Source organism: Haliaeetus albicilla, chromosome 22, assembly GCF_947461875.1.
Source record: "Haliaeetus albicilla chromosome 22, bHalAlb1.1, whole genome shotgun sequence".
Lineage (NCBI taxonomy): Eukaryota > Metazoa > Chordata > Aves > Accipitriformes > Accipitridae > Haliaeetus > Haliaeetus albicilla.
In genome coordinates this window covers 24,321,492-24,333,207 of record NC_091504.1, presented here as the reverse complement: position 1 = coordinate 24,333,207, position 11,716 = coordinate 24,321,492, and the positions used below count along the sequence as shown (strand labels likewise).

Below are 11,716 nucleotides of genomic sequence, written 5' to 3'. Positions count from 1 at the left end.
TCAGCATGTTTGGGTTACGCTTTTGCCCCTTTGGCTAATACCTAATTGATTCTTTAATCTCTACAACTTTTTTATTGACTGATACAAGAGCTATTTAGCCCATCAGCAGCAGGAAAGCAGCCTGCAAACCCTCCGAGACCCACGACACGGTGCTAGGATGACCTCATCTGAAGCCAACACTTTATTTGATAATCTATCACTTATTTATTATTCTAACTAACTGCTTGCAGGTGGTGTGATTTTAGTGTAATTGTCCCAGCAACAGGCGCACACAGGGAAAAGCTCAGCAATGTGCAATCTTATCCGGAGCTGCTACCGCGGAGGAAGTAGGCTCCCAGCCTGTGCTGGGGGAAATGGCGGAAAACCCAGCATTTTCGTGACATGAAGGGCATGGCAAAATCCCACTGACTACAGAAAATTGAAGGCAGGGGCTCATCCTGACTGCCAGCTCGCTGGGGGAAGAAGGAGGCAGAGCAGGATGGAAAACCCTGATGCCATCGGGGGGACCCGCACGGTGTCCAGCATCATGGCTGGGGCACAACTCGCACAGGGACGATTCAGCACCACAGCTCAGCTTCTTCCTCCCCACCTGCCTGTGTGCAAAACCTGAGCAAACAGAGGATTTTAGGCAGTGACAAGGTACCAGGAGATGGATGTTCCTGCAGAGCCTTGCACCGGGCTGGTGTGGTCCTGGTCCCCCAACGGGTCAGTGCTGGGATCACCTACCGGAGCAGCACGGATGGCACGTGGACTCCAGAAAGTTCAGACTGGCACATCCAATGTAAAATCCTGCATAAATGAAGAGCACGGGTTTGGGGTTTACTTCTGGATATCTCTGTATTGTTTTTTTCCTACCACAGCCCTGGGACGGGTCCTTGGCTCTTTGCCATCCCTCCTGCAGCAAGGGAGCGAGGTGGGATGGATGCCCCGGGCAGATGCCTTCAGCTCAGCGCCAGGAAGCCTGAAGCTATCCCGTGTCACAAAGCTGCCACTCCTACCCAAAAGAAAGACCTGACGAGGATGTCCTCGCCACCACAAAACATGGGGTTAGCTGCCTTCCCAGCCCTGGGGGGGGCAGCTCCCACCAGACCCCCCTGCCAGGCTGCGCTGCTCCCCAAACTGGAAGTCGGGAGGCGGCAGCAGATAGAAACCAGCCCGTGAATTGACAGCGCGACTCCGAGCCATCCAGCAAGGGGCTTTTAAGATCAATTAGTCCTGCATTAGTCTCCCAGACTTTTGAGCTAGAAATCCTCCCAGGATTCAAGCCACTTAAAGCGTTTTCCCAGTGAGGGAAGGGTTTGAGGATGAGGAGGCGAGTACCAGGAAGCATCGCTGGGAGCAGAGGAGGTGCCTTTCTGCATTATCTGCCCCTTCGTCGTCTGCCCAAGCTCTTTCAACCAAGCCAACGGCCCCAGCAAAAGAGAAAAATGGTATTTTGAGTGGCAAGACCCCATTGCAGCTTCAGTTTTAACCCTGGCTGGGATAAAAAAAAAAAGCAGGGGGTTGGGAGAATCATTTTTTCATTAAAATAAAAATCGATCCATAATGAAAATAGACTTCTAATGGGAAAAGTTTAGTGCAAATGGAAGCTTTTAAAGATTCTTTTGACTGACAATAACCTGAAGACCCTCCAGGAACTCCAGCCCAGAATAATCAGATTAAATGAAAACTAATATACGATCCTGAAATTCATCCCTGCTGGTCTAAACTTATAGCAGCTGGGTAATTTAGCCTACAGGTTTCTGCCTCATGCCCAGCAGTTCACACTGAATTGTTTAGCCAGACTTAATCTACCGGGAAGGAAAAAAGCTCTTTCCTTTAATATGTGTTAAAGTAAAGCCAGCTTCTAAAAGCAGCTGGGAGCAGGGAAGGTATACGAATACACTTATTTTCTACGGGAACTCCCAGACCGAAGGTTGGCTACTTGAAAACAAATAACTACCATTTATAAATGGTTCAGGAATAAGGAAATTTCTGGGTTGGTGCATTGTAGCTGCTAGTATGGGTAATGCCAGCACTGCCTCGTGAGCCCCGCACAAGGACCTCGCACAGGCTCAAGCTCACGTTCTCCGGCAGCTCCTCACCGCTGACCCCGCTGCAGGGGCCGCATTCCCAAAACACGCATCAAATCCACGCTTTTAGCCAGAGAAAGGTTTGAAAAAGCGACCTGGGTGGATCTCAAAAAAATCAAATGGAAGGAATGACTTTTCTCCCCAAACCTTAGGGTTTTTACACCAACCCTAGAGGGTTTTTTTTTTAAAGGAAGGCTGTCAGTTCGAGGGGGTTTGGCGAGGGGCAGAGGTCCTCCCAGGGCCCAGTGACCAGCGTGGTGATGATGGAGTGGGGAACTTCTCTGTGTTCTGCAGCAGAAATAAACCCCGACGGGAAAACAGAACTTCCAAACAGAAATCCACCATTAAAGATTTTCCAGCTGAATCTTAAATTCCTGTGGGAGAGTAAACATGTTGCACATTAACACACAGCACAGGTTTCCATCTCACCACCAGCAGACAGCTCTCCTGGAGGGCTTGGAGACAGGTAGATGATACATAAAACCTTGAAAGCCCTTGCAACTTTATATTCAATGAAGTTTGAGCCAAAGCCTTACATGGTGGGCAGGATAATAAAACAACCAAAGAAGCCAGCCCCTCTGGGGACCCTGGACGGTCTGATCCAGCCTCCCACACCACCCTCCTCTTGACATGGGCATCGGCACTTCCAGCTCACTCCAAAAGCCACGCTGCTGGGTATTCCCAAATTATACAAGCACAGATCGATTTAGCCATTGCCTCTGTGCAAGAGATGAGCTGAAATCCATCTGCCCGTATATATTCGCTTTGTGTTCCCCAGCAGCAACAACAGGAATAGACATTTATATGGGGTATTAAAAAAAGAAGCCCGGGGAGGCTTCCTTTTTCGGGGGAAGAGCAGCCCAGATGAGCTTGGCCAAGGCTGCAGGATCCGACCCTGCCGCAGCCAGCGGCCAACGTGCGGAAATACAAACCCAGCTGTGCTTGCTAGGGGGTCTCATGCTTTCAAAACGCTGTAATCTCGGCTAAAAGGAAAAAAAGTCAGACCTCCCACTGGCTGGCATCACTGGGCTGGTACCCGCCGCAATATAAAACAAAGCTGAAGGGGACAACCTGTCCTGAGGGACCATCCCTGGGAACTCACAGCAACTCCTGGGTGCGTTGGGACGTGGGGTTTGGATGTGCGGGAAACGGAACCCGTTGTGTTTGGTCATCCACGAAGGGAAACTCAGCTGCCAGCAGGGCAGGACCCAGGGTGCAAGGGGCAGTGCTGGCAGGTCCAGGGTGGTCCCCCAGCCGGCATGTCCCCACCACGTGCAGGGACAGGAGCTCGACCTTCAGTGCAGGTTAAACACGAGCATCCTCGAGCCTGTGATTCCTCTCCCCGGGAGGATACGTAGGGTCTCCTCCAGCCTTTCCTCTCCAGGATGAAAACGCTCCCCCCCCGACCCAGCAGGGACCCTCCGAAACCCACGGAGGAAACTCTGGGTACACCAGTCACCCGACCACATCCATCTTCATGGACAAACAGCCCCAGGGCTGGGACAAGCCAGCGGGCAGGGAGCAGGGAGCACTTTCCCACGCAGGAGGAGTGGGGGAGGAAAGCTGTCGATTAATTTGCGCGCACACGGGATCCTCCCCCGGGTATTTCCTCCCCACCCGTGATTTTGCGGGGGATGCACTGGAGGAGAGGCGAGCCGGCTGCTGCCCTGGGCACCCAGCAGAGCCACCCACGGCCACGCACTGGGACAGGGGAGCACACCTTTCGGAAGACACATTCGTAATAGCCCAAGGGTCAATAACTTTCATCTAGGAAAAGCAAATAAAAAATAAAGCTGCTTATTTTTGGTCGGACAACGTCCCCTGAGATGCCCCCGGCTGCGGTGGGAGGCACTAGTGGCTCTGGGACCTAGCTGGACCTCATGGAGAAGCAGTAGGAAGGAGCAGGATTAGATCAGGCTCTGGATCAGGGAATGAGCTGGGAAAACACAACCAAGATAAGAGAGTTGTCACCGGGGGCTGGGGGGTGGGTTCAGCCAATTGTTGATTTGACTGACAGACTCAAACCCTGCACCTGAGAGCCAGCGGAGTTTACGTTGGGACCCTAATCCTCTCTGCTGGGTGCTTGGTGGGTGTCCCCATCCCCTCTTCAAAGAGATCTGAGGAAGAGGAGCTTGGCAGGAGCAGACCTCAGACAGTTATCTTTCAAATGGATTTACAGTGCACTGACTTGGGAATGCCACAAAGTTTTACTTCCACTGCATAGCTCAGGGGGAAAAAAAAAACCCAACCTCTCCCAGAAAACCTCTAGTCAACAGATAACACAATGTGGTTCCGATTTCCTCACCCCCTCTAAATAATTGTTTCTTTTCTTTTTTAAAATTTTGTCCCAGGGAAACGTTTCTAATTTAATCCCCTGCATGCACCTTCCTCACTGCCTTTGAATGTGTATTATCTTCCAGCCAGTGCTCCGGAGCGGAGCGAGAATTTTTGTTCTTAAAAAAAAAAAAGAGAAAAGAAAAAAAAAAAGCTTAACAAGCACAATGCGCAGCAAACAGGAATGGAAATGCCGGTCTGGGTTCCATTATCCCTGACCCAGAGGTTGGAAACCAAAAGAAATTAATTAAATTGGGGAGGGGGGAGGCCAGCACCATTTGCTGCTGGTGACCAGCCCACGAGGGATGCCTGGGGGACATCCGTCACCCATCATCCATCACCCACGCTGGGGGGGGGTCACCGTCACCCTCCCTCCCATGCTGTTACCGAAGCCGCCGGCTCCCCGGCACCCACGGAGACGCACGGGGCTGCCCGCCTGTGCCAGCTTGTTCACATTAAAAACCGAAGGACGGATGGGGACGGGCAGCAGTCAGCGCGGCTGGGGGGGGTCAAAGTCACTCTTAACAGCAACTTAAAATCCCCTGGTTTCGCGTGGAGGATCCCAAGGCAGGGACACCCGTCGGAGGATGGGTGCAGCCACGGAGGTGGGATCCTAAATGGGTTTTTGCTGCGGCAAAGCCCCTGCCCGGGAGCGGGGTCGGCCCCGAGGAGGCAGGGATGGTGCTGGTGGCAGGGGACAGCGGGATACGGGCTCTGCGGCGTGACCGTGGTTGTCCTGGGAAGGTGAAAAGTGCCTTTTCATGGGAAGCTCCATAATCCCGTCAAGCCAGAGAGCACACGGATGGCGTGTGCTGCTCTTGGCCAACTCACCTGCCGAAAAAATCGCGCCCAAGGTCCCACGAGAGGCGAGACGGGGCCATGGGACGGGGTCCGGCCTTGCTCTGCGCATCCCACTCCAGGGCTCAATTTCAGCCGCAGGAGAGAATTAAAAAAAAAAATAAAATGCTTGAAATAACATCTGGCAATGAGGTAAGCGCAGGCAGCGCCCGAGCTCACATAGATGGGAGATGCTCAGCGTGAAGCCGTGCCGTTATCTCCCACGTCCGTGGTGACACGAACCCCCACCCGTGAACTACGCCGAATATTGACGGACACAGCCCGGCCTCCGTCGTCCCCAGCCCCGCAGCGGGTCGGCCGAGCCAGGAGGGATGGTAACGGGAGCGAGATGCAGGATCGCGGCATTTGCCCTCATCCCTCTGCATGGTAATCGGAACAAAATGTTCTTCCATTGTTCGCAGAAGAGCATTGGTTTCCAACTATGGCAAGTATTTAGGAAAACACAATTGAGTCATAAATGTTATTTACAATTTGGAGCGCTCTATACATTGCTCCAAGCCCCGCCAATTAAACTATTCGTCTTGGTTCGAAAAAGACCGGGTAACATATAGGACTTTCCCAGTCCCTGGCCAAGAACGTTAATGTCTTGCAGAAGCGCGGCAGCTCCGAGCGATGGGCTCTGCACCTCCGCTGCCGTCACGGCTTTCCCAGGTGCCAACTCCCAGCCATCGTTCCCTGCCTGCTGGCTCATCCCTGGCAAAGCCGGGCACCTCCTGGGATCCCGCAGAACCTTGGGAGTCTCCCAGCTCCCAGGCAGGAGGGTCCTCTTGCTCCCTCCAGCCATCCCGAGCTGGATCTGCCAGGGATGGAGCAGCCGGGCAGGAAAAGTAACCACAAACCAAGAGGGAGCCCTGTCCAAATGCGCTCTCGAATCCACCGGAGAAGGGAAGGGAGAGCTGTGTTCTCGCAGCCCCGGTGATCAGAGGCTTGGACAGGACACCAGGCGCTCTCTCAAATGCAAACAAGTGCTGTGACACCCAGGACTCACCTTATTTATTGCCCGTCACCTCGGCCCCGTGGGAGCTGGAGCATCCCCGGTGAGTGGCACCCGGGGCTGGGCTGCCCTCCCGGGGCTGCTGCTGTTTTCCCTTTTTAACACTTTTGGAAAAAACCAAAAAATGACTGAAGCTCCCGCTGGTTATTCAAGAGCTGTTTGCTTTAATCCCTTTCCAGAAATCCATTCTCAGTGGTGCCCATTCGGTACATGTGGTCAGAAAGGGGGAAAAAAGATGTAAAATGGCATTTCTGCGCCCGCATCCACAGCCCGTGCCAGCTTTAACCTGCTGGTTTGCTTTTCCCAGTTTGGACCCATTTTTCTTTCAAAACCGCACCTGGCTGCTTTTGCCACATCTTGCTTGGGGACGAGCCCCAGGGACGGGGGCAGAGACATGGCCACCGCTTCTGCCTCCCGCGGTGCCCACCAGTCCCCGCCGGGTTGGTGGTCCCCGGGAGGACGGCTCTGCCCCGAGCACCGAGCCCGGCACACAGCAACGCTTTTCCCTTCGCTTTGCGGCTTGGGCTCAATTCGCTCTGGAAAAGTGAAAGCCTTATTGTAAGCTTTTCTGGCCACTGGAATTCCTCCCCGGGAGGCCAAGGTGAACGTCACTGCAAAAAGCCAGGGGGAAAAGCCCGGCAAGACCCTTTCTGCTCTTCTCCCCCGCTTGGGTGCGTGGCCACGCAGCCGGCGGCACTGGACCGTGCCCGTGGGATGCTCGGCTTCTCCCGAACACCGGCCGGTCAGACATCTCCAGCACCAAACTCCGCCAGCTCCCCAAACAGGCGGATTTCAGCCCCCGGGGCTGCTGACAAAAAAGCACCAGTTATAAAAATCCCAGGTTAAGCAAACAGGAAGGCTCAGCCCAGCGCGTCTGCGCTGCCAGGCCTTAAAACAAGACCTGTTTAAACGCGGTGGGGCTGGCGGCAGACTTGTTGACTCCGGCCGCTTTTCCAACCCGGCCGCTGCCGCCCGGGCGACCCATGAGCATCGGCAGCGATGGGACGTGGGACGGAGCGGCCGCACAGGGCTGCGCTTGTCCTCGGGGCTGAGTCACAGAGCCCACACGGCAGCTCCAGCAAGGAGCTATTTCGGGTTTCACAGTAAACCTGCGGCTTTCTGCAGGCAAGCCTGATACAACGGGGTTTTATGCGTTACACAGGTTGCTTTGATCTTCCCCCCCCCCCCCCCCCCCCCCGCAAGAAGAAACGTGTGCAGCAGAATGTGCTAACAAGCAATCGATTATTATAAACTACCCCGGCCAGTTGCTGGCTGTTTCAGACGCCGTCCATGTTCTTGCTCTCGCTTCCCTCCCATCACTGTGATTTGGGCTCACTGAGCAAAACCCACGTGGTGGGACAATTTGGGGTGATTTTAAACACAGACCGAATGAGGGGAGACTCCAAAGCAAACAGAGGGGACAAGAGAAATTCCGAGTGAGGTCCCAGGGTGTTTTGCCCAGCCTGGGGGCACTGCCCAGCCCTGGCTTGCCATGCTGCCCTGGGGATGAACTGCAGGACAGCCGGATCGTGCCCGGCGGGCAGGACACATAGCTCAGCCCAGTCATTAACCTGCGGTGAGAAGGTGACGACCGGGCCCTTCTCAGGGCAACAGCAAGGGCAGTGTGGGGACAGCTGTGTTGGGAATAAAGCAGTTTTGATGGCTTAGTGCTGGCGGCACACATGGGGATGGGATGGGTTAGGATGGGTTGGGATGGGATGGGATGGAGGAGCGGTGCTCCGTGCCTGGCCAGCATCACCTCCGCATGAGCCGGCTGCAGAGCAGGACCTGGCTGCTCTGCCCGATGCCGGACCCCAGGGAATCTGTGAGCCTCAGGGGCCGCTGGCTGAGGCAGGAGACCACCCCGAAATCTTCCCTTGTGCCTCTGCAGCCATCACACAATGCAACGGGTCGGGGAAAGCAACACCAACACCTACCCAAAACTACTCGCAGTATTTGTTCACCTTTTTCCCAAATTCTAGAGCTGACAATTTCTGAATGGAGCAGCCTGGCAAAAGAAATCAATCATCAGGCGAGGCCGTGGTGAGAAGGATGAACAGAAAGAAACAGAAAGATGAGAAAAACCAGACCACAACAGCAGGTGGACAGGTTGGCTGGGAACCTTCTGTAAAATATGTGTAAACAAGGATACGGATAAAAAATACAGACAGAGCCAAGACATGTGGTTTGTAAGGGAGCTGACTGCTCTCCCTCTTCCCCAGCCGGTCCCTCTTGACCTTGCTCATCCTCCTCCATCAGTCCCGCACGGGGTACGGCCAATTCCTGTCTTCGTAAAACTTCTTCAGGCCCTGGAGGTTGACGGGGGGGAAGTAAGGGCCGATCCTCTTCCGAATCCACCACCTCCCCTCGCTGGCATGCTTTCCCCCAGGTCGGCTGAATTTGTACTTGAAGTGTTCCCCTCGGATCCACCTGCAGAGAAACAAAGCACAGCCTGCTCAGGAGGGGCTGGTACCACTGCTGGGCAGAGGCAGAAAGGTGTCGGACCCTATTTACAGTCCCCTGGGAGTGGGATTTTTGAGCCTTTCCGTAGCTGGATGGAGAAATCAGCTCAAGGTTGCTCAGCCTGGCTAGCTCCCACATCCCAGTGCTCCATCCATCCCTGGGGCGCCCGCAGCCGGAGGCAGCGATGCAGCCGACCCTGCTGGAGTGAAGCATCGGGGAGCTCCCAGGCTCCTCTTGATGCAATTTCGGAACGATACACAAGGCAGAGAAGCTTTAATACCCCCGCCCTGTGTGCTCCCCACCGCCGCCGCGCGCTCCACACACCTGTCTACAACCAAGTTTGAAAGAATAGTAATAAAAGCAGGAATTTTTTCTTTTTTTCCTTTTCTAGAGCAACTATGGAGTATTTCTGCCTGGGAGATTTTTAGGTACAGAGCCTGACTCCCGCCCCAGCTCCCCCAGCATCCCTCTGCCCCAGCCAGCCGCTGCTCCTTCTGCTCCGCAGCTTATTAGTGGGGCTACGAGTGCATCTGTTTTCTGGCCGCCCTGGGAGTTGACAGAAAAGGAGATTTTAAAACAGTGCAGAAAGAAGCATTCATCAGTGTCACGAAACACATTCGGAGGCTAACCATGCCGCTCAGTTCGGGAGGTTTGGTCCCGCTTGATGTAGGGCATGCTGACAAGAGAAGGAGTAACACCCTGGTCCTCCAGCGTTGTGGTCCCTGTTTGCAGAGTGCATCGCCGCATTTGCTGGATAAGTTCATAAAATAACCCACAATATAAAAATGTCAAAGTCATGTCAATGCTCATTTAAACCTGCTTTGCTTCACTACTAAAATACAAACCCTGCTACTGAGCAGGGCACCACGCTCCTGCAGCTGCTCGCTCCCAGGGCTGCACCTCGGGCAGCCGTTAAGTTCCTTCCTACTGCTAAAATAATTAGGGACGACTCCTATATATTTGCCATTAGCACCCACCTTTGTAACACCGGCACTCCGACGGGAAGCAGGGGAGATTGCAGATGACGGATGAAGCTGCACCCAGTTAAAAGGTCTACTGCAATCACATCTCGACATCTCAATTTAAATCTTGCTGGGTACCCAGATGAGCAATACAGAAACGATGCTCCCAACAAAACACGTTAACGCGGAGCTGTTCATCACGCCCATCGCTCGCTGCTGACTTGCAGCAACCGGCATTATCATCATCTGTTTTCTGCTTGTTTCCTGGCTGGAATGAAAACATGACAAGCATCTCCATGTTTCCCCCTCCGCTGAGGATGAAGAGGGGATCCAAGGAAGCCCAGAGTAATGCATTCGAAGCTGCACTGGGACAGCTCTAATTTAAACAAGGGGTAAGGGCTGGGTGCCAAGGGAAGCGTGGGGACGGAGGTGTCCCCCGATGCCGTACCGCTCCGCAGCAGAGCATCCCGGGCCGCCCCGGCACCCCACCTCGCTGCCCGCTGACGGGGGGGGCTGCAGGGAGGTACCAGCCCTCAAATACGGGAAAGTCAATGGGCAGAGGAGGGGGCAATGCCCCAGCCCTGGCTGGGGGCTCGGGGTGCACAAACCTGCTTCTTATCACCATAAATGCTGCCCTGCAGCTGCTGGTTTTGTTACAGTTGGGGCCATTTCTACACCCTCTCTCCCCGCCTCTTTTCTGAGGCTGGTAAAAGTCAAACGGGGGCTGAAGTGTTGTTACTCCCACAGTGTTTACTTCGCAGGAGCACAAAATTTCCTGTTAATAATTAGAGCGTTACTGAATGGCAATGTTCCTGCGGGTCCAGGTAGCCTGCAGGCTCCTGTCCGGGATGGTTAGAGATTTCCAAGCTGTGTTCCTTGACTGCTTACTTGAATTCAAAAAACATATCCCAAAAAAGCTTCAGTGGCTGATTGTATGTCAATCTCTCTGCTGCTCGAAGCCTCCCTCTGCCTGCCGTACCGGGGCTTTTGGGGTTTTTCTTCACTAAGTGATTGCAGAGCATCTACCAAGCTGGACCTGTCTCCATGTGCACCCACAATATGGGTATAACGGGGTGCCCCACGCTGAAGGAGCTATCTGCAAACCCCATCTGGTAAAGTTCCCATTTTCTAGAAGGGGATGCAGAGTGCAGAGAGAGCTCTTATCTGAGCTCCCAGGGCAGACCTAGGAGACCTCAGGAGATGCCAGGTCTCTGCTCACACACAGAAGCGCCTTCTCCCCAACCTCAAAGACTGTCCTATAACCCCTCTGGAATGAAAATTTCCTTGTCCCTTTCGAATGGGCTTGCCTGCCCAGATTAAATAATATCTATCATCTGATTTGGTATGATTTTTCCCATATGTTCTCTGTCTATTAAAATGTTTGCTATCAAAGGGATCGGCATGTAAAACTAGAACCGTGTGAGCATTAAAGCAACCACATGCAATTGAAGATGCATTTTTGTGGCATAAAGTTTGCCTTTCTATCTGACTATGTTTCAGGCTCTTCTGTTCAGACCCTAAATCAATCTGAAGAATCCCCCCCAAGCCCCCCGACCTCTAAATTGAGCCACCTTCTCATCCCAGCCACGGTCACTCTGCTCCCCCCAGCCCGCTCCACCTGAGCCGTGAGCTGGAGTGTTGGGATGCACGGTCCACGTTAGGATAACAAGATCCATGGAGGAGGAACCCACCCAGCTCCGTGGGCTGTGGACTTTGTAAACTCCGCAGAGCTGAGCTCTTCCAGGAGCTGAACCGCTCACCCAGCGGTGAGCTATAAAGCTCCGGCACACCGCAGCCCACGGCTCTTCACTGTCCTGCACCGCCGGCGCTTTCCTGGGATTCAAGACTTGAAGGTTTCCATTCTGGTAAACAGAGGTACCAAAGAGCCTTTACAGGGCTGCAGCAGCCAACGTGTGCTGCAGGACGGAGAAACTGCAGCGGGAATACCTCCGAGCATCAGAATTCCTCTGAGCATCAAAATACGATGGCGGCATCCAGACCCTCTGCCAGCCGTCCTCTCCGTCCTTCCCGGG

At 53.9% G+C, this 11,716-nt stretch overlaps 1 protein-coding gene across 2 annotated transcripts in view; it reads right to left on the bottom strand.

Annotated features, from left to right (window-relative positions):
• Positions 1-8,362: 8,362 nt before the first annotated feature.
• The window catches only part of LMF1 (lipase maturation factor 1), a 204,607-nt gene continuing 201,253 nt past the window's right edge, over positions 8,363-11,716 (bottom strand). Inside the window, exon 9 of one of the 2 annotated variants that reach the window (XM_069810463.1) lies at positions 8,363-8,688. In XM_069810463.1, coding sequence (XP_069666564.1) covers positions 8,514-8,688 — 175 coding nt within the window. In that variant the 3' untranslated portion in view covers positions 8,363-8,513. The remainder of the gene's footprint in view (positions 8,689-11,716) is intronic. The other variant, XM_069810464.1, reaches the window with a different exon arrangement.